At 41.1% G+C, this 24,445-nt stretch overlaps 1 protein-coding gene across 1 annotated transcript in view; it reads right to left on the bottom strand.

The window, feature by feature from the left end:
- Positions 1 to 24,445, bottom strand: part of trps1 (trichorhinophalangeal syndrome I) — a 109,132-nt gene that overhangs the window by 58,068 nt on the left and 26,619 nt on the right. The window contains 1 exon segment of the mRNA XM_065947944.1: positions 32 to 742. Coding sequence (XP_065804016.1) covers positions 32 to 742 — 711 coding nt within the window.

Here is a 24,445-nt window from a genome sequence, read left to right as displayed (position 1 = left end):
AAGTTTAAACCATAAAGCGGAGAGAAGTTACCTAGAAGTGTGTGTTGGGGGGCCATGTTGTGCAGGGCCAGGATGTGTGTGTCGAGGGCAGCATCCTGTCGTGTGCGGTTGTGCAGACCCAGGTGATACTTCCTAAAGTGCTTCACCAGGTCGGCGGGGTCGTTGCCGTAGTAACCGTAACCGCACACGTTGCACTTGAAGTCCTGGAGTTTGGGAGAGGGGCTGCAGGAAAGGGGAGGGGTGTCTGTGGTGGACTCCTCCCCCCCTTCCTGCCTGCGGAGCAGAAGGAGGTGGGGAGCAGAGAGGAGAGGAGAAGGAAGGTGATCTGCTCCCCCTCTGTCTCTCTCCCTCCTCTCTCCATCCTCTACTCCTTTCTCCCCATCCTCAGGCTCCGACTGGCTCTCAGGTCTGTCGTTCAACGACGCTCCTCCTTCCTTAGCTCTCCTACCCCCTCCTCCTCTTCTCCCCGTTCTCTCCTCGTTACTGTAACGATCACTAACAGAAGAGGGTGAGACGGATGAGGACACACACTCACTCTCTTCTTCCTGCTCCTCGTCTCCTCGGATCCGGTCCGAGGATTCTGGTTCTGAGGGACGGTTTATTCGTTCGGCCTCAGCGCCGACTCTCCCCTCCTCCTCTCCTTCGTCTTCCTCTTCTACTCCTGCTGGCCTCCTCCCCTCTTCTTCCTCCTCCTCTTCGCCTCCCACACTCCGTATAGGGGGATTCTTCTTCCTCACCATCTCTGATAGGAGAGAGATTTGAGAAAGAGTTCATTTTAGCTTTATTATTCCTGTGACACATCGACAATAACGAGCAGATTTTCCTCTAAAATAAAGATACTAAGAGATACAAGGTGCACACTCACAATGATATATGTGTACAGACAAGCTTTGACTCAATTTACTCAACTTCTTTGAAAGCTAAAATCTGTGATGCTTCATGACCACAAACCTCGTCAAAGAAAAAACAAGCCCAGCAAATCAGAAACATCTCAGTTGGGAGACATTTTTCAGGGGTGTGTGTGTGTGTGTGTGTGTCGGGATGGTTCTTGCATCCTTAAGTGCAACTTTTTGCAGATTTTTCTCTTTTTTTTTACCAGGGAGTGAATCTTTTTATCATTATGGAAACCAGCCGTGAGAATCTTCAACACATGACCACATAAAAACTTAAACCATATCAGAGAGGCTGCTGGGAGAGCTGGGAGTGTGGGGGAGGAACGAGAGGAGAGAGAGGGAGATGGGGGGGAATGGCCGTCAGACTACCACATCAAACTACACAGCCCATATCAGAAAGATGGATGAGGAAGGCCGCAGACTGCAACTCATTGCCTCTAGCTCTCTAGATTTCTCGTTCTTGCATCTTTTTCACTCGTTTCTCCGCTAAATTTCTCTCTTTTTCTCTCTGCTGCTTTCTGTTTTTGCCTTTGTGATCCTTTACATTCTCTTATTCAATACGTCACTCTGCATCACCACCACATTCCTTAATTATTAGTGTTAAATACTTATTTTTCCTTGCATTTTTTCCCTCTTCTTTACTTTAACATTGACGAATAATTACAACAATAATTTTTAAAATTCCATCATCAATTTATTTTCTCTCTTTTTCTGCTCTCTTTCCCCGTCTCTGCAACACAGAGCACCCCCTCCCCCCCACCCTTATAATCACTGTACAAAGCCATCAAATAACCGCGCATGTGTTTTATGTTAAACCATAATGTTTCTTTTGTTTGAGATGAGAACAATTGTGGTCTCTCTGTTCGCAACAGACATGACAGAGAGATTTCAGAGAGAGAGAGAGAGAGAGAGTGAGTGTGTGTGTGTGTGTGTGTGTGTGTGTGTGTGTGTGTGTGTGTGTGTGTGTGTGTGTGTGTGTGTGTGTGTGTGTGTGTGTGTGTGTGTGTGTGTGTGTGTGTGTGTGTGTGTGTGTGTCCGTTTGGGTATTCTGAGCATGTGTGTGTTTATTTGTGGTCGTTCAGTTCATATTCAGTTGTAAACACAGCCAACTCATTGACCCATGCGTCGTGTTTGTATGTGTATGTGTATGTGTGTATGTGTGTGTGTGTGTGTGTGTGTGTTTGGCAATAAACACAGTCAAACCCGACAGACGCCTGATAGACGCCAAATTCTGATCACTTTTAGATCAATGCAATATGAGGGGCAGAAGCGCTGAATGTGTGTGTGTGTTTTCTGTGTGTGTAATGCCTATCTGATGATGTGTGTGGAAGTGAGATAGCATTCATGCAACCCTGTGATTAACTAGTGTGAGAGATAAAGGCTTAGTGTTATTTACTGATAGCAAACAGTTAAAGCGTGGGAGAATCAACTTCTGAAGAAAGAGAAGATGAAAAGGGGGACGTAGTTGAAAACAGATGATCGGATGACAATAAACATCAAATACACAAATACAAACATATTAAAAAGAACCATATTCCAACAACTATGAACTGTAATTTAGTGAACTAGGAAGAAACACACAAGACACAAGAAAAGCAAGTTGACAAGAAAAAAGGGGCTGCTTTCATTTTAAAATCCAATTTTCTCTCACTGCCTGGCCTTTTTTAGTTTTTAAACTTTTTTTTTCTTCCCGTCATTCTCCACCATACAACTATTAAAATAAAGCAATTTATGTCTGCAAGGGCCCACGCCTAGACCAGCCCTGGCACTCACTGTGTGTGTGTGTGTGTGTGTGTGTGTGTGTGTGTGTGTGTGTGTGTGTGTGTGTGTGTGTGTGTGTGTGTGTGTGTGTGTGTGTGTGTGTGTGTGTGTGTAAGGGAGAGTGAGTGAGCACAGGGAGCAGAGGAAAATCTCATCTGATGTTCACCACACCCAGTCAGGATTCATCATTCGCTCTCTCACACTCACACACACACACACACACACACACACACACACAGTGGAAAACTACAGATCGTCGTGGTAACGTAATGAAGCTGAAATCCCAACCTAAGAAGGAATGACTGACCCAACTGTTCATGTGCCCTATACTGGTTACGTGACTTCCTGTGAATAAAAATAACAGTATTAGTTAAACAGAAGTGTTTTTTTCGTTCATCTATTTCTTCACATTGGCATCACGTATTCATTTGCATACTACTGGTACACTACTTGTTGGCTCCAGGATGTGAGCAAAAACAAGAGGTGTGTGTTCAAAAGTTGTATGGTTTCTGGGTGCATGCATCTGTGTCGCAGTTCGGCCTTTGTCTGCCTCAGGCTGTATACACAGGCTGGAGCCATTACTATCAGCTACAATTAGGTACACTCCACCACAACATACCACATAACAACTACTGCTACTAGCTACAATTAGACCCTAAACACCACAATGGCCTCAATACCACAGTGAGGATAAATGTGACAGTTAATCATTTCAATCAACTACAATTAGTCGTAACGCCAGTGAGGCTTTTATCTGAAATTGCCAATAATCACCCCAAGACATCTGTTCAAAGATGAACTGACAGGGGTGTTCTAGTAGAATATATGTGTGTATAGGTCGTAGGAGGTTCAGTAGTGGAGAGTTTCAAATGTGAATGTTATTTTTCATGATGGTTTGAGTCACTTAATCTTAACACAGATGATCAATTTGAGTTGCTTTAGCTGGAACAACAGCACAGATACTTACTAAAAATAAAGGGCTGCAAATAGAAAATTCACAAACAAGAAAAGTTGAATTGCCAATCACGATTGCCACATGCAGATCATGTCTTTCAGTTTCCAATTTGAAAGAAGCTTCAAAATACTTTGTCCATCAAGTAATCATCTCAGCATCATATAATACAGCAAATTAACCTGGACAGTATTTCTACATACAATCATATAATGAGACATCACAATAAGCTGTCCAACATTATCCTGCTGGTTTTTTTTTTTCATCCAACTAACTTCCATTAAAGTTACCCAGATTCAGGTCATGAACGCCACTGTGAAGAGTATTGAAGTAGTGACTCAACACTTCATGTGCATACATTAATCACATTGTTATTTTCCTTTCATTAGGTGTTGTGATTGATTTCATGTTGCAGCAAATGAGCTCCAATCAAAGATTAAAGGAACAACATATTCAGATTTTGACACAGTGACTCCACGCTAATCTTCTGACACTCGCTTTCAAGTTACCGTCATGGATTTTCTTTTTTTTTTAATGCTAAATCTTTACTCAGTCCAATAATTCTGCCGCCTTCTGATAGCTCATCTTTTCTCTCCCTGTGGGACAGCTGTAGTTCACATTCCCATCTTTCATAAACAAAGGATTAATGTGCAACATATGAAGAAATAATACCAAAGCGAAGTCCCATTACACGGAGAGATCTTGCTCAAGCTTTTCTTTTGTTGTTTTGATCCGCATCATTTTTTTTTTGTCCCTACTTTTTCTGCTTTCATCATCTGCCCTGATTTTCTCATTGGCCTTCCATTCCATCTCTCTTCTGCTGATTCATAGTGTCTATTGCAAGTTTGAGACTTGTGGAAAAGTTATGGTACACTTACTGTAGACAAGGACTAATAATGGGGAGGAGAGAAGGGCAGGAGTTTGGAGGAAAAGAAAGGTTTAGACAAGAAAGATAATATATTTTCTTCATTTTAAAAGAATAAAAAAAAGAAATGGTCTTGGGACATGGATAGAGAGATATAGCAGCAAAGGAAGGGAGTGCAGGAAAAAGAAAAAGGCAATAGGCATAGAGCAGATGAGCTCCACATACTAATAAGCATCCCTGAAAAAGTGGATAACTTTAAAATCTACTTTATAACGTCCCCTTATCTCCTAAGTGACTTTAAGTTTTGCCAACTGGAACAGCACAGTTCGTCTTTGGACTGGACAGGGACATGATATAAGCAACCTTTTCTTTATCCTTTCCTAAAGGAGCAAAATGTAAGTCGGACATGTGGCATTTCAAATGGATACTGCAGTCCAAATTCAAAACATTAGTGAGAGCAGTATCTCTCTGCCCCCTCCACTTTAGAGTCGATACGCACACATGAAGCCACACATAGTATTCAGCCAGCTCTGCATTAGTCTTGAAACCTTTCTGGGCTCTAACCGCTCTCCATTTCTCAAAATCACCTCCAATATTTATGCTAGTTTTACCATGTTTCTGGTCATGGAGCTTATTGGAAAAAGGCCGAGGCTTTTAAGGATGGGTAAGGATCGGTTACATCTGAAGCAGTTTGCATGCATGCTGATTCAATTGCTGCACCACCTGTTGGTTAGGGGCGTCCAAAACGACTGTGTGGGGCTATCTTAAAACTACCTACCTTACCCTACCTCTGGTCAAAACAAATAGTGACCATTCCTTGGCAGAATTGAAACTTAGAAGGAGGACATATTCACTGCTGCATTATTATCAGAGAAGTAGCACTTCAACATAGCATGTTTCCTTTATGTCTGATGATCTCACATATTGCTCCTTTAAGTTTCTAAGTTAAGACTGGAATTAAACATTTAGCACATTTTGATTCTAATTTGTATATAATTTGCATAATGTCAGGCTTCAAGCAGGTAACACAAATGTGCATCTTAGCAGCAGGTTGATTCAAACTAATTCTGAAACCAACACTTCTCATTTTGACTCATAATAAAAATGATTATTACCAAGATGCCTGCTCTGATTTCATTACCTCTCTTTTTTTTTTTTTTTGAGGTGATGAGAAACTTGAAAAAGAAAGAAAGAAGAGTAAGTGTGTAGGAGTGTGTGAACATGTGGGGGCGAAGCCATCCTGGCCAAATGGCAAGCTGAATAAATTAATTGGATTCATGAGGATGAAATTAGCAGACGGGCAAATTTGATTGGAATTTATCATGCATACGATGCAAGACGACCATTTGTAAAGTTTATTCTCTGGTTTTGTGTGATGCATGTTTTTGCACATCTAATGATTCTGAAGATTCTCTTTCAGGCTTGTAAGAATGCTGGATGTAATATATAACTATATATAGCACATGCAGTCCACGTGGAAGCATCCAGCCATTTAGTCAATCTATCAGAGATTCTTATTCTTGAAATGACTATTATCTACATTTTTTCTGATTTATTTTCTTCATTTCCTGGTCTAGAAAGAGTCACACCTACTATTGAGTTGTTGTAGCCTGACCAGCAGTCCCACCTAATAAGAGACCCTCTCTTTGTAAACATAAGATAAGGAAATACATCAATATTTTACATTTTAAAGTCTGAAACCAGAGACTGTTGTACATAATTGCTTCTTTATATTTTTTAAGACGAAATGATAAAATGAGCTGTCATGACACTGGCAGGTTTATTTGATGTCCATTTCCTTTAACTAATTGTTTCCGCTCAAAATTTAAAATAACACTTTAATTGAATTTCCCATTAGCTAAACCATGAATGTTTAGCCATGGATTGCAGTATTTTTATTTTATTTTAATTCAAATAAATATGTTGGTTGCTTGCAGACACCTGAAATGCATCCCTTGCCGTTCTTCAAAAGGATTTTCCCTGGAAGTCGCAGACAGACACTTACTGTTAAAGCTTTCATGAATGTCATATCACTCAGCAGTCATTTATTTATGTAAGACTGTCACAGATAGTTACATCTTGAGTCCAATGATGAAATGGCTTGTAGCTCCAGGTTACGTGCCGGTTGAATGAAAGCAGCTGAAGAAAATATTAATGAAAGTGAGCATGGGACCGGTGTAGTAACCACACAGACAGAATGGATCAGCGCATGAAACCGAGACTATTCAGAGTGGTGGGATAATAATAGGAATTGGCAACAAGTGCAAGCTGCTGTCGAGCTTGGATGGGAGTTGGGTGGGTCAAAAAGATGGGGGGAATGGTTGGCTAGAGGGAGCGTGTCTGCTTTTTTTGGGACAAGAAACAGCTTGGAATTGATTTGCAGAGGCGGGAGTCTAATTGGAAATAGGGAGGAGGGGGAGGAGGGAGGTTTGGAGAGAAACAGAAGGAGGGAAAAGGGGTAAAAAAGAAGAAAAATAAATCACAGTGAGTCCACCTGCCATTTTAAGAATAAAAGCTTTCAGTTGCCTACTAGGCCCCTAATCAATGCCAGAAGTACACACACACACACACACACACACACACACACACACACACACACACACACACACACACACACACACACACACACACACACACACACACACACACACACACACACACACACACACACACACACACACACACACACACACACACACACACACACACACACACACACACACACACACACACACACACACACACACACACACACACAGTTGTGTAGAAGGGGCCCAATTCATTCCTACCACGGATCAAGAAAATCACACACACACTCAAAGACACACACACACACAGACCTGCTCCTGCAGAGTGTAGGACTCATTTGTAAAGGGGTAACAGCATGCAAAATATGTCATCTTAAATGTCAAACTTAATCAGAGGTTCACATTTCAATACCTCTCCTTCTCGTTCTGAAACCCCCCCCCACCCCCTCCATTTCAGCTCTTTCAGTCTCTACAGCCGCTTCTAATCTCTCTGCATTGGTCTCTTTCACATACACACACATCCCTATCTGTTCATCTTTAGCTCTCTTAATTAATCTCACTACATTTCCCTCCTTCCTCTCTGTTGCTGTCGCATTTCCAGTCTTTATTTTCTCTACTTTCTCACTTCAGGGGTATCCTCACACGAACCAGTGTGCATACAAGTGTGTGTGCAGGTGTTGATAGCAGAGACACCTCAATCACTTCACTGACAGATAGACATCTAATCATTAATCATGGGTGAGAAATGTTGTTTAAAAAGTGGAACAAGCTCTGGCTGTGATACATGTATGGGATTAAGTTTTTGGGTCAGAATTCAAGCAAAGGCGGAGGTTTTTCTGTCTGATAAAACTGATAGACCTTCTTGTAAACTCAATTTATTTGTGCAAAATACTGTTTTTCTAGGCTTGATTTCTAAATACACTACATTTCATGTGAGAGACACACTACACATTCAGTTATTTCCTTGTGATGCAAACAGGTGCAGCCTCTGGTGTTGAAAAAATTAAGAGTAAAAAAAGTGTAAAAATAAATAAATAAATAAAATGCAGTTCCTTGAGTGCCCACTTGAGGCTGCCTCCAAAAAACATAAATCTGCATAAGATCTTATGTTAAAATGAACAAATAAACATGTTTACAAGCAGGTTCAAATGTTGGACCCTCACTTCTTTAACAGGTCTGCTTGTCACTGCTACAGTCAATGTATTCCTTAAAATATTCAACAAAAATGAGAGAAAGCACTAACATGCTCAGATTTTCATTAAGTCAAACAATTTCACCTCCTAAATCATTTCTTTCCCTGATTTGTAATGGCTTATTTTGTACATAAATGTTAACATACATTGCTCTTTCTTTTCAAGAAGTTAATTGAGACATGTGTTGCAATGACCAAAAAAGGAAAAAGAGAAGTGCTGAAAACCTGTGAGCTGAAAATAGTCAATTACTCTGGAGATCTGCAAAAAGGAAACTTATGTTTCAACTTCCCAGCAGGACACAACACTTCAGAAACAAACAGTGGAGGAAGTGCACATAAAAACATTCAGACCCCCCTTAGATCACTGCACCCATCAACGACAGAAAGACACACTTACACACAATCTCAACCCCCCCGCCCCCGCTCACTGCACAACACAAACTTTATTAAAAGTCTATTAGAGGAGGCTGACCTCTTAGAACTACATTGGATTTACTGCACCACACAGGGTCTGGGAAGCACTGCATAGTAGTGTGTGTGTGTGTGTGTGTGTGTGTGTGTGTGTGTGTGTGTGTGTGTGTGTGTGTGATATTCTGAAGGAGGGCTGTTTACCCCCGTTGGGAAGTTAGTGGAAGAACCCTTGTTAACACCAGCTACACACACAGACACATAAATGGGGGGTACAACAATGGATTTTTAATACTGAGAACCTTTTGGTTTTTAACTGCGCTTCAAACACACCTTCAGATCTATACCAGGAAGGTTCTTTTACTCAAATAAACTGAATTTGTACTTTAAAGCTCAATTAACTCTTGTACTTTACAATGTATTCAAACGACACAGAAACAGAAAAAGTTACAAGTGACAGAAAATCTCTTTTCTAACTCTGACTCACTAAGCATGAAACAAACTAGCTGTTTACAGCACAAAGGCAAACTTAAAAGTGCTATGCTAACACCCTGGGACCCACGGTCTATAAAACTTTATTTTGAGGTGGGTTTGGATGCCCAAAGGAGGGTCAGAGGAGTATAAAAGCAGGTTACTCAGATTCTACACCTTTGATTCTATTAGGCTGTCTAAGCGGATTGGAGGAGGTGAGCAGGTTAAAAAAAGTTACAGTTTGTTAGATTAGCTGAGACAATAGACCCTCTGTGTCAGTGTGAGACTGTAACAATGAAATAGCTGCCAAGAGGTTGCTGGTTCAGTTCCCAGTGGGGCTATAAAGGGAGCTGAAATAAATCAGTATAACAACACACACACATATGCACACATCCAGGCAGCTAGATCACACACACACAACACTACATCCACATTTTTACAGAGACAAAGACACACAGACACCTGTGTTGTGTTAAATCATACATCATTTACGCACATACAGGTGCAGGTGTGTGTTCCCTTTTGTGTCTGGATTTCTTTAGGAGTAATTTGTGATGTTGAAGTCAAAGAGGGAAACAGAAAACACACACAGAGACAGACACACTCCTTAGCAGACTATATATCTCTTCTGCTATTTCAATAATCTGTGACCTGAGAGTTTATAAGACTCAATAGTCTGGCCTCTGGAATGGCCGTCTGGATTTTAACTTTATATTCACACACACACACACACACAGACTCACAGACATACACACAGACACAGCTCCCCTGCTATGCTCCTTAGAGCATGCTCTGTCCGTGTGTGAATGTGTGTGTGGAGCATACCATGTGTGTGTGGTCACGTCTAAGAAAGCAACTTTAAAAATGGATCCCTCTCTGTCTCTCGCTCAGAATCGCTGATGATGTCACCGTATCCGTTTTTTGCGGTAAGAAAATTGTGGTCAACAGCATAATGCTTGGTTTGTGTGTGTGAATAATATTATTATAAGGGATAACTCATACAAAGGTGACAGAATAGTGTAGTTTCACACAGACAGTGTGAAATGTGTGTAAATAATTATTATTAAACTGGCAGCCAGGAGACAGAAGTTGACCACACACACACACACACACACACACACACACACACACACACACACACACACACACACACACACACACACACACACACACACACACACACACACACACAAAAGTGTATTAATCCTTCATCATGGAGGAAACCACAATTTCACACACACAGATAATTTCTCCAAGAACAATTGATCAACAGAGCAACAACATCTCACTGAATTCTACACAAAAGCACTAAACGATAAAACCACTGTTATATGACCACATTTAAAGATTAGTCCTACCATTTGCATGTAATTGTTGATTATTTAAAAGTAATCCAACTTCATTAAACTCTCATTTAGGTTCTACATGCCGCACAGAGCAGACATCTCACACACACACACACACACACACACACACACACACACACACACACACACACACACACACACACACACACACACACACACACACACACACACACACACACACACACACACACACACACACACACACACACACACACACACACACACACACACACACACACACACACACACACACACACACACGCACACACCACAGTAATCACCGGTTTAAAATCTGGAGAGGCTTTAAAACAAACTGAATAAACAATACACTCTGATGTTTTTCTGCTTAAATGTGTTGGAATACTTGAACAAAACATTTCACGCTCAATAAATTCTCTAAAGGCAGCCTTAATACTAAAGAAAACACACTGACAATGTTCAGAGATACACAATGCACAAACACACACAACAACAAAAAAAGCCAAACATTAAAAGCAGCGCCTGATACATAATTAAAGGCCTCAAAATATTATAAGTGGTAGTGTCTTATAATAAAAGCCTTTTTCTACCAAAAACCAAAAAAATGGAGGGGGGAGGCATAAACAGAGAAACTATAAAGAGCCAATTAAGTCCGACCAATTATATCAGCATCAAACAACACAGTTAGGAATTCCAAACCAGTATCCTTTTCTGTGCACACATTGGTTTGATGAGCGCACACATCAAAAGAAAAGACAACATATCATGAATCTTAAATCCCCTGAAACAACTGTTTTACAAAGAAACCTGATGTTCCTCAGAGTTTCAAAAGTGAGACCTAGAAACTGTTTGTTGCATACATCTAAAGAAACAACTAGAACAGTCCAAAAGACATAAAACAGTTTTTCACTGCACGAACTGAGGACACAAAAAAAGCGCACTGTTTAGAAGCTGCACTGAAACGTAACATTTCAAAACGGGATTCTCCTACCTTTAACTACTGCATTTTATATGAAGGAAAGTATTCTCAGTTGGAATTTGAATTAAATGAGTTTACTTCCTTTCATCCCATCACACTATTATATTCCTCTCTTGGTGGTTGTCTTGTGCAAATGGACTGTATACATGTTTCAGCACCATCTCAAACTCAGTTAGGCATGTAGTATGAGCCACAAAATAAGGTTTCTCTAGCTGAAGTGCAGCTTTATGGACCTTCTTTTTATTTTTTTAGTCTTGTTAATACGACTTTTCACTAGCACATTTCGTTCAGAAAGCAGATGTCTAATGTCAGGTGTCTAATGCAGTATAATGAGCACAGACACATTATTTTCCTTGCATTCACAAAACAAATGTATAAAAATGTGTCGGTATTTGGCCAGTGTATGAAGCTGTGCTGGGTATAGTGGGATGAGGACAAGACATGCACAGATCCAAATGTGATTTTAGATATAAACCTACATTTCTTGTTGTGTATGTCTGTGATGCTGGACTGATCTTTTCATCAAAGTTATATTTCTAGGTGCATGCAATACATCATTAAAACACCTGAGACTAAAAACTCTAATTCCCAAGATTGTTGTATTGCAAAGATGAACACTAAATTAATTAAATTGCTGCTGCATGATAATCTATTATTGGATTATTAATAACAATTCAGTTTACATTAAGAACACAAGGTGTGACTCTCATCCTCAAAAGAGATTGCCAGCTTACTGACTTAACACTGCCATCAGTTTTGTAGAGATGTAATGACAGGTAATAAACTGGTACTCAAAGCCCGGGATAAGTTTGGGGCTGAATCCATACTCTCTTTTCTATGTAATCTCTGCACATATAGGCATGTCTGTAAAAGGCTTATCAAATGTCACACAGACAAGCAGTAGCTCAGTCTGTAGGGACTGGGCTTGGAAACCCGAGGGTCGCCAGTTCAAGTCCCAGTATTGACCAAGTATGGAAATTGGGACTGGTTACTAGAGAACCCCCATGCGGGGTTTGTCTGTGTGCAGCTCCTCACGTCTCTCCACTGAAGCGTGTCAATATCGTCCTGTTTGTGCAAGTACATCCTCTTTCTAAAATACTCACATACCATGAAAAATGTAAATATGTTACAGCAATCTCAGAGAAGAAGACTTTGGTATTAGGACCTGCACTGTAGGCTATCCCCAGTTCACTTCTGGGGAAGACCAGTAAACCAACCTGTGTTTCTTTATGTGCAACCAATAAACAAGCACGTTTGACTCTCACCTGCTTGTCACTTTTATTGCATTAGAGTACATTTGCCTAAAAATTTGCTTTTTCAACTCTCCCCCTGCAGTGCAGCTGAGCACCTTTTTAATCTCTGCAGCTCAGCATGTCTCACTTACAGTGTACAGCGGCATGTCGCTCTCCTTCAGTGTGAATGGCCTATTAGTTAGCTGAGGAGTGGCAGATGCTACAGAGAGACGGCAGTGAGAGAGGAAGAGACTGAAGAAGCGATAAACAGACCTCTGGCACTTTTTAAAGAAAGAATGCAGTACATGAAAATAATCACACCTGGACGCTGTCCCCTCCTCGCCCCTTTTTTTTTCTTCCCTACACTGCTTCTCGTCCAATGGTTGTCCTACCAGTGTGAAAGTGTGGGAGTGTGTATAAAGCAGAGGCATGACAACTTCCTCTCAACTTCCTGTGATCAGAGCTTGAGGGGTTGCTGGGGGACAACCAGGAAATCACACACACACAATCACGGCAGTATAAATGTGAGCAGACTTCAAAAATAAAGACAACCTTTCCTAAGTGTGAATACCATGGATACATTTTTTTACCACAATATTTCACTTTTATTAATAAAATGCATTGAATTCCAGTACACAGTAATGCTGATCACACCGACATGCTGTAAAATGCCTTAAATGAAGAATTACAACAGTATTAATTATGAACACACATGCAAGCGCACGCACAGAACAAAAAGAGGAAGGAGATGGCAGTGCTGCCCAATATTTCACAATAGGGCAGAGATTCAATCACTTCCTTACACTATGTAAGTACATTGATTGCATGAATTTGTGTTCTCTGCAGGAGCAGGTCTGTGTGTGTGTCTTTGAGTGTGTGTGTGATTTTCTTGATCCGTGGTAGGAATGAATTGGGCCCCTTTTACACAACGAAATAAGTGTGTGTGTGTGTGTGTGTGTGTGTAACGTTTAACCTAAGTATAACAGATAAAGACGGTATGAAGGCATTCTTCCCTCATTTTCAGCACTGATCCATTTTTTCTCACACACTTATTTACAGCAGCAGATGTGCTCAGACACACACACACACACACACACACACACACACACACACACACACACACACATGCTGTGAAGGACACTGAGACAGTTAAGAAAGCCCTGGGGCTCAGTCTGAGCTTTCATTTCCTCTATCCTGCATAACAACGGAGAGATACACACACATACATGCACACAGACACACACGGACTGAGAGCGGATGATCACTAGACTTTTGGCCTGCCCACAGGGACTACAGAGGGAGACAACTGGCCCTTAAGATTTCTCGAGAACCCCCGTCACGCTTTAAAATCACCAAGAATAAAAACTGGGAACTATTTTACAGCGGCAACATGGCCACACGGCTGTGGCTAAAAAGATAATCCAAGCACTGGAATGATGATCAGAAGAAGACTCTGGAGAGTTTTCCTGCAAATCTTCATTTCATATTGTCTGTGTTAAAAAGACGTTAAGCTTTTACTTTGAAATTCTACAGGGTAAAGAAGACAAACTGCAGATGGAAAAAAGTCTGAGAGCACCTTGAATTCTTTCTGTAGTTTTAAGCTGTTGTTCAAACCTTGGGTGATCATTCCTGCTGCAAGTGTAGGTGTCACTTATTTTTCGCGAGGCGCATGCATCCAGAAACTCAAATAAAACACTTCTTCTCTCTTTCTCTCTCCGACAAGCGATACAAGTTATTTTCCCTAATTAAAGCAACTTTATTTGTGGCCCGTCAGCTCAGCGCTGGAGACGGTTTTCACCCGAAACCAAAAAATAAAAAAGATGTCCATAGGCTTTTTGGAGCTTACATCCAGCATCTCTCCTTTGTTACATCCATACCTTTCTTTTCTCACACATTTTACTCTACTCTCTCTCTCTCTCTCTCTCACACACACACACACACAAACACACGCGCGCACAGACGGTGAGCTTCCCTGTGTGAGGGGAAGTTGCAGGTCATTGCGACATCCATGTTTGAGATAAAAGCTTCTTCTCACACACATGCACGAAGACACACACATACACTCAGAGAGTTGAAGACTTCATTTCACATCTGTTGTTGCAGGGGATTTTAGTAATAAATCTTATTTTCCAATCGTAACCAGAAGTATACACATAACATACCGGTATGCAGAGATTCAGTGGAGAAGGAGGTTGTGAAAAAAGATCACTACAACGTCTTTCATCTATAGCCTCTTTTACATTATCTATGTACATGTTCATAACTCTAAACACAAACTGTCCTCAGAGGAAAATTTGGTCCCTGTAACACTGTTAGAAGATAAAATGCTACGTGAGAAGTTATGGTGGGTGGCCGCAGCAGTAAAACTGTAACTCTCCTGGTAGCTTTTTAGCTCCAAACAGTGATCCAGGGTGCCTTTGAATATAGTTTGTGTATTTAGTTCAGGAAATATAGCACAGAATTGTTTCACTTCTCCAACTTTCAAATTTCACTACCAAATCTACATAGTGCACCTTGGACTCAGACTAGACAACAGTGATGTGAAGCTCCAGCTGTGTGTTTACATTTTGTGCCTCTTTTGATATGCTGTAAAGCAAAGCAAAGTCACAAACTGGGACACCAATATTACACCGTTGCAACTCAAATCTAAAATAATAGCAGAGCTTTTTTACGGTGCTGCAGAGGAATCTCGACATAAGGTCTTACTTTCTAACCCACATTATATGTCCTCTAGGAGGATTTCCACTTGCATGGCAAAGAGTCGGACATGTTCAGCAGTCATGCGTTTGTCTTGAGTGGAAGTGTAACTTTTAAATCATGCGTTAAACCATTGATTTGAGACTTTGTCCAAACTGCTGAGATACAATGGCTGATGTATGCACATTCATACATAACCAAACATGTCTGACATTGTCACTTGGACGGCTCTTTATTTGCAGATCTACATTTTTAAACTAATATGTGAAGATATATTTGTGCCTCATAAATATTATGGTCCACCCAAATCAATAATCTGCGTTTTATTAATGTATCTTGTATCTTAATAAGCCTAAAGGCTACTATACTGAAGATTCTACATCAAACCACAGCGCTGCTTGTACTCACCAAAGAGGCAACTAGATTGTACCTTGACCTTATTTGATCTAATTCTGCATTCTCATCCAGACAAACTGGAATCGATCTCTTGTGGTTATTTGTGTCGGGGCACTCAAATAGCTTAACAGATGACAGGGGTGCCTTCAGTTTGTAAGTGGGTTGAAGGTAGCGATTATCCATGGTGTTGTCTTGACGCAGCTCCTTTGACTGAAATATCGGAACGTCAAAGAATGAATAAAAGATCATAATTGCAGACCTTCCACTTCTGAATGCTTACCTTTTTTTAAAACTTCCCCCAAGGTCAACACCAGCCTTAATATGCCCTGTTCCTTCATATTATATTTTCTTATAAATACTTTACCTAGTTCAAAGGAATGTGTGTATAACACTGGAGATGTTTGCAATCTTTTGCGCCTGATTTTCAATCATTGGTAGAATGTCTGAGCTCGTCTCGGGAAAACCTCTTTCTGAGGGCGTGATATCCTCAAATGTGTTAGCAATCAGCTCGCCAGGCCTCAAAATAATGTGGTCCAAGTTTGATAAAAACAAAAGGCAGAGCTTTATGTCGTCTATCTTGCCTTTTCTGTAAGAGTTTATCAGCCTCTTTTAAGTGCGTGCTGAGGATAAGCCATGCGACCTCTTTAAGATCAGGAGACCATAAGTAGGTCAAAGATTTACAAGAGACTCAGGTGTGGATCAGAAATAAGAGCGGAGGAATGTGATGTTTAGTTCTCACACCCATCTAACTGCTGGTACACCCTTAAAAAAGTCCACATGTGTACGCACAAATACAAGCATGGGCGCGCACAAACACATGGAGTGTAGTCTTTAAACCTATCAAACTGTTACTACACCCTTAATCCTTTCATCTCTTATTTTATACCCAGCCCCTCCCTCCATCTTTTCATCTCTCTTTATTCAACTCTCTAATCTCTCTCTGATCTACGCCACTGACAGATGACCCAAAAAAATAAAAAAAAACACATCCTATGTGTGCCGCTGAGACTTTCTCCATTTTTCTTTGTTTCTACAACAACAAGTGTCTTCAACATGTTAGGAAATGTTTTTTAACCCTGGAGCCAAATCACAGATTGTGTCTGAGAAAAGTCAAATAAATAGAGGCATCAATGAGGAAAGTAGCCAGAGGTACAACTCACTTTTCCCCTGAATCTGCCCTTCAGCTATCTGCTTTTCACTCGATCTCTACCTGTTGCCTGTGTGCTTGATATCTGTACTTGCCCCATTACGCTCCAGTTATGTGAGTCAAACACAACAAACCACAATGCTGGCAACGAGTCAAAAAATCTGAATGCAAGCTACACTGAAACAAGGCCAAACCCTAACGCTTTATCCTCCATCCCCCAGGGTAAATTTACACAGAAAATAACACGGCTCTATATTTGGCGGCTTACCTTGAGACCTCTGACATCAGACCCCCTTCACCTGTCGAGTCAAAACGAAACGCCCCCAAATTTCCTCTTAATCAGTCCGATATCTGACATACTGCACAATGTAAAACAACAAAGAGAGAGAGAATATCAACTCCTCCTTTACCAAGTTGTTATCTGTTATCTTTCAACCTGTCAAACCTGCAACTCTGCATATTTCTCGATACATATTGACACAGGCGTAAAAACACCACAAAGAGTACGTACATGACTATGAGAGAGAGAGAGAGAGAGAGAGAGAGAGAGAGAGAGAGAGAGCAAACCATAGCGACCAATAGAAAAATAATTTGTTAAAAACAGACAATTGAATGGAGTCAGGGAGAAACGTGTTCGAACTAAAAAGTAACAGATATTTAACCTGGAGAGTGATTTATGTTTCACACTACTTCTTTTCATGTCACACAGGAAATTGAACACCTATTAGTCCCATTTTGTAGCTGCAACTGCTGTCTTATGGTTTGGCACAGAGAGAGAGAAAGAGAGAGAGAGAGAGAGAGAGAGAGAGCGAGAGAGAGAGAGAGAGAGAGAGAGGGAGAGAGGGAGAGAGAGAGAGAGAGAGAGAGAGAGAGAGAGAGAGAGAGGGAGAGCGAGAGAGAGAGAAAGAGAGGTAGATTAACACACAAGTAGAGTCTGGGAGAGATTTAGAAAGACAGCCCGAAAGGGAAGAGACGGGGAGAGGACGAGACGTGAATTCATTGCCTTAAAAGCAGCTCTGAGTCAAACAGTGTGATAAGAATCAGACAGCATATGCACACGTGCACACGCACACGATCCCCAAATCTTTGCTTTGAACCTCTTCGGACAGATAAGTGGATAAGAAGTGTTCAATTACCGTTCTATTATGGTGTGTGCGTTTGCACGTGGATGTGTGTGTGTGTGTGTGTGTGTGTGTGTGTGTGTGTGTGTGTGTGTGAATATGTTGGAGACTGACAAAGAGAAAGTGAGTGTGCGACAGGAGCAGGGATGAGATTCTTTCCACCTATGTGTCATTTCCACTCTTAATGCATCACCCCTCTGTGCTCTTACCTTCATTTCACAACAACTAGACTTTTTTTTTTTTTTTCACTCCTTCTTCTAATCCCCGGGCCTTCTTCACACTATCAGGCTGACTGAACAGATATATGTACATTTGACTATCCAGGTGATAGAAAATTCATTTGTTCTGTCAAATTTCATTAGCAAATGCATTGGTGATTTGTAGCCACCTGACAATTAGGCACTCAACGATCAAATAAAAAGTAGTGCTGTGTGACTCTGCTCAAGTGTCTTTTTATTCTAGTGTGGAATTACAGGAAGATCAGAGAGGTCAAGATCTTCTGTGACCATCTCATAGAAGACACCTGGTGCCGTTCTGGCAGCTTCACAACATCGGAGGGCTGTGAGCTGATGAGCCAGAGAGAAAGCAGGGAACTAGTATTGTTTGCAACACAAATTCTAAGTTGAGCACTTTGGCTTCTAGAGGAATATGTCAAGCTGACAGTTTGTAGTTGGACAACTGTGGTTCAGACTACATTATCTCAACAACTACTTGCCAGATTGTTGGGAATCTTGCACAGATTTAGCTGGAAGTCCTTTTGAATTTTATTATCATATGACTTTTTAAACCCAAAATTTGTGTCGATATCTGTGTTTTTCTTTTAATTCAATACACCTGATAATAAACTGGTCTCCTGGTACCTTTTCTGTCCTGCCATGAAGAGTGAAGAAAAGTTGCTTGAAATTTGTCAAGACTTTATTAAAGTTGACCTTTTATGCTAATCCCTTATTTAAAACACACCTGTGGTGTTTCAATGCAGGATGCCTACACTAGACGTGGGAAGTTTCAGCTCATGAGGTAACGCATGTTGGAGTAATCCAAGGATAAGTCTGCAGAGCGCGCTAACAAGCTTGTCCTGCAAAACACACAATAGTTCCATGATATGAAACCCATGAGAATTACACAAGAATGCTTCAGGTCAGTGAAAGCCAATGTTCATAGGCTTTTCACCCATGCACTGGAGGACAGCCCTCCCCTGGCAGCCCTACAGCGTTCTTCTCCCAGGAAGGCTTCCTGAGAACTGACCAATCAGAAGACAGTGAGCACATGGGGAGGGGGGAGGGGGGCTTAAAGAGACAGCAGCTGAAACTAACCGTTTCAGGCAGAGGCTGAAATGAGGGTTTTTACTGATGCCAGTTTCAGATAAATACGGAGCTTTTTGAGCTGTAAATCCTGCAAAGTCACTCGATGGGTTTCACAGACTGACAATATGAAAGGTGGAAATGAGTATCATATGTGATCTTTAAGATAAGAAAGCATCTAAACTAAGGGTAGCAGCTTATGATGGCAGGGTGACTAAGAACTAAAGTATCTTCAACCACAAGTTTTCTCCCCTGTGACTGAAGAATCCACCCTACCAATGTGTCCTTGAGCAAGACGCTGAATGCCTTCCTGCTGTTCTAGAACAGAGGCTTCAATCTAAGGAAGGAAATGAAAAGAGAAAACTAAGAGGATGAATGGAGTTTCACAAAAAGCCTGTGAGCTAAAGTCACCAAAGTTCCACGCCTCACCTCACCACAAAACCCTCCGGTGGCAAATTATCTGCCTCCCCCTCCTTCTGTCTATGTGGCACTCTTTTCTCTTCTTACCGCCGTCCTCTTTCTCTCTGCTCCTGTCCTATTATGGACAAAGCAACAGTGGTGCTGTCAGGAGGACTAAACGTTTGATTCACCGTCTGTCTCGATGTGCGCGTGTGTGTGTGTTAGATAGCAGATAAGAGCCATATATAAACAGCACTTGAAAGCAGAAATGTAAATGTTTAGAAGTCACAGCAGAACACGGACCATATCAAGATACCAGAGAGAGGGGGGGGGGGGGGGAGGGGGGGGGGAGACATTAAAGCAGAGTTCACACCAGGAGAACTAGCAGGAGATGCATTCAAGACTCTTGTCAGGTACCAGTCATCAATAAGGCTTAGTGGAATTTAGCATCTCAAAGCTGCTGCTGGATTTTAAGGGAATACATCGAGTTTGACTGCCCAGCTGGATCTATTAGCACCTGTGTTGCAGGGTCAATCAAAGGCTATTTGCTAACAGGCATTAGAACTTTCTCATGATGTTGCAAACCGCACAAAGTTTCAGGCGTGGTTTATTTCCAGAAGTTTTTTAAAGTGATAAAAAAAAAAGTATTCAAGCACTGCTGTGGGTCATACACTAATACGACATATCAGAATGCAGGGAAGGTCATCCCCTCTGTTACGGTATGTCGTTATTGCATCATTAAGGCAACATATTGAAACTTCATTTTGCAACATTTCATCTCTAACTGTTCTGCATTCATTTCTACTACATATCTACATCATAATGATATGATGATGGATGGCCTGGTACTTCCAAAGGTTTTAAGTAGTTAAATACAGTTCTTTATGATTCCTAAATGTTTAATGATTTCTGACATTTTGCTCACAAAAGAGGTCTACTGGAATACTTCCACCAGATTAATGTTGTGAATAATAGTTTTTAATTCATGAGCTATGTCTCTCAAAAATCATTCAGTTTTCTAACATTCTGGCAGTTAGGCTCAATCTCAATACTGCAAAGCCCAGTAGCCTAAACCTTCTCTGCTATAAAGTCTGTGAGATGCTCAAATCAATGTTCAACCATTTGACGAGAGCTTTGTAGCATTTTCTGCAAACAGCTGTTTTTAATTGCTGCTGCAAAATACAATCGTATGGGTTTTTAAAGTGAATAAGCAAGTTTTGTGAGTGAAGTTTGGTCTTTAAAAATTGTGTGAAATCTCATCACACTTGCTCTTAATACTATCCTTCTATGATTATCACATTGACAGGGACTCTTAATTCAGCCAGGCAGCTACATTAAGCTTTTTGACAAACTTCATTTTTTTTCACTATGATCTTGAGGAATGGGGAAGTAGAATCTAATTTATCTGAACGTTACAGGAGCAGACACACATTATTTATCAAAAGTGTCAAACCTTAGTCTAATTGCCATTGTTTCTGCAAAAGTGTCTATAACTTCAGATTCCATTCTCAAAACGAGCGAGCTTCATGAATCAAATGTGACGGGTGTCTTGCGATGAAAACAATGCTCACAGATGGTGTAAGGGCAATTTCCGAAAAAGTGTCAAGTGTCAGCATATGTGTGTCCTTGCACGAGTGTGTGTGTGTGTGTGTGTGTGTGTGTCAGTTAGTTTGCCTACATCTGTGTATACTATACATGCTTACTTGTGAGTGCATGTGAATGTGTGCAAGCTTGCGCAATGTGTGTTTGTGAGAATATGTGTGTGTGTGTGTGTTTGTGTGTGCGTGTCTGTGTGCATCTAAGTGAGTGATTGTTAGCAGAAGCTCGTTAACCTCAGAAGTCATTACCACAGCCCTGAGGTTTACGCCAATTAGACAAAATAAACGACAGGCGAAAAAACAAAACAGACAAATGAAAAACAAGAGGAGAAGAGAAAGTGATTACTGCGGGAAAAAATTTAAGTAAATTCTTTCACCAATTTAAAGAACAAAAACAAGAAGAAACAAACTGATTTAAATGACAAGAAGATAAAAGAAAGTAATTATTGAAGTACACTTCAAGAGATAATTAGAGCAAAACAGCAAATTAGATTCAATAATGTGAAAATAAAAAGGTAAGACTTTTTTTTTTATCCAGTGGGGAAAGACAAATGTGTGTGTATGTGAGACAGAGAGAGTGAGAGAGAGAGACTGAGAGAGAGAGAGAGAGAGAGAGACAGAGAGGGAGTCGTGTAGTTTTTGACATCACTTCTCATATGTTGTCTTTTTTTCTCCTTTCCTCAAGACGTTTTTGTTTTTACAGCTTCACTCTGAGCAGACCAGACCCGCTGTACACACACATTCATACATACTATACATACACTTCTCACACACACACACACTCACACACACACACACACACACACACACGCACGCACACACGCACACACGCACACACGCACACACGCACAGACCCCTAAAGGGGCCTTTTTTCCACATTGGGCCATATGGTGCAGACAGGCGCACGGAAACAATTCTCTAAAAACAACACACACTCTGCACTTAGAAACCTGCCACACAGCCACTCAAACACACACATGCACACACATACACAAACACAGATTGCTCTCTCTCTCTCTCTCTCTCTCTCTCTCTCATACACACACACACACACCGGACAGTTAAACCTGCTGAATGAATTGCTGCCTTGTTCAGTGGTGCACTAATGGCAAACCTGCCATGGAGATTACCGCACACATATACACACGCTGTCAAACACACACACACACACGCAAAAGGATCAGCATTAAGCATTCTGGGGCACTTATCCATTAGAGAGGTTGGTTATTTTCCTCAGTCTAAAAGTAGGCATTCAACTTAATATTACGACAGAGGTGGTTGTAAATCTGTTCCGTTAAGCAGCTGGGGCAGATGTCTGCGAAAAAAGCTGGAAGTCTTCAAGACCACAGAACGGAGCTCGCCCAGTCATTATGGCTGATATACGACTAATATTTGACTTGTTTGGCAGTGGACAATGGTGCTGCAGAAATAACAATAAGTTAAATGGCATTTCTATTATCAGCCGACTGTAGACTGCAGAGGTGAAATACGCCAAAGACATTAAAGCTGAGTATTCGAAAGACTCTTGCAGAAGGTGGGAAAAGTATATTGGGTGGGGATGAGAAGTCATTAGCCCAATTCTTGCAATAGTCTGTATGGGCTGAGAAGGTATCATGGGAGATGTACTTTTCTCCTGAGAAAAATACACACAATGCAAAGCTGAATGAAAGTCTGCCCACTGCATCCCACCAATCAACACACTAAAAAAATGTAATCTTAGTATCTGAATCTCTCAGTCAGTAAAATAAATAAATATTTTAGCAAACAAATACAAACCACATTTGAGACCAGATGCAATTTGAATACATATACTTAAATGTCACATAGAAAAAGAAAATTTCAGCCGTTTTTCTTCCGCTGCAGCATCATAATAACATCCACCGTCACTTTTCCTTTGTACATTTACACCGTCACCATGCAGTGTCCCAGTGTGCAAGCTTACGCTGTGTTAAGGCAGGAGCTTCACATACACACACTCAAACATGCACACACACACACACACAGTGGCAGCTCCAACCGTTGCCCACCGTCGCTGTTTCCGCCCGTTACTCCTCTGTCACTACTTCTGATATCAGGGAAGGACCACAATGACCTCACCTTAACTATTACACGTCTGTGAAATTTCCCGTAACATTGAGGCGTAACTGAGTTGTCCAGTCTTGAACAGGCATTGTAAAAGGGGCTACTGGTTTTAATGGCAGAGCTTCTGTAGCAGAATCGCACGATAAAACCCACAGACCTTCTTTTTAAGTCTGCTTCAGCTCATAAAAGCAATCGTCTGATACGTGATACGTTAAGCGTGTGTCACATCCAGTCTCTTATCCTCAAGTCAATTCAGCGCCATCTTTCCTCAACATTTTTGCTGTCGGTATTTGCTGACCCAGCATTTGAATCTGTTTCTCTACTACTCTCTAAATGCTTCTTTTTATTTCTTCCTCGTGTAGTTGAAGGCACAGCAGCTCCTACAATAGTTTGACAATAAAAGAAAGTTTCATGTTCCATTACTGACAATTGGCTCTGAAGGGATTCAGGACTCAAAGTCAGCAGTGTTTGTTATTGCAGTCAAATGTATCCGCGGGAAATGAAAGCAGCTGGAGTCAGAAACGTCCGTTTTTCTTTTCAGGACCCCTTACTCAGGACCAAGTATGTGACTTCAGTAAGATGTGCTGCAGAAAAAGAGAGCAGCAGTGAGTCATCCAACAGGCTTAGGAACTTCCTTTCAGAAGAAGAAGGAAGATACTACATGAGAGAGGTACTCAATGTATCATCAACTAAGAATATGAGGGTTTCACCTTTCATTCCTATCAGAAAGGAACACTCAGTTTTAGCAGCACGACCAATAATATTCATTTCTTGACAAGTACAAATAAAAGCATATATTTAAAAAAAAATCCCTAATGATCCTGATGGCAACACTTGCTTTTTCCTGTTTATTTGATGGCAATTCAGCCCCCACATTGATCCCAACAGCATCACTCCCTCTGCCGTAAAACTGGCAATCCGGTCACATGAACACAGCAGTCTTCCGTGAAACCTGCTGCAGCATGGGGACTGACTCACTTGCGTTTAACTCTCTGACTGGCACCTGGACCTGAAAAGACTACCAGTTGGAACTATCTGTCAGCCCCCAGCTACTCTGTTTTTATTGTTCTGGCAAGT

Source organism: Labrus bergylta, chromosome 19 (genome assembly GCF_963930695.1).
Source record: "Labrus bergylta chromosome 19, fLabBer1.1, whole genome shotgun sequence".
NCBI classification, from domain to species: domain Eukaryota; kingdom Metazoa; phylum Chordata; class Actinopteri; order Labriformes; family Labridae; genus Labrus; species Labrus bergylta.
This window is presented reverse-complemented; position numbering and strand designations above follow the sequence as displayed.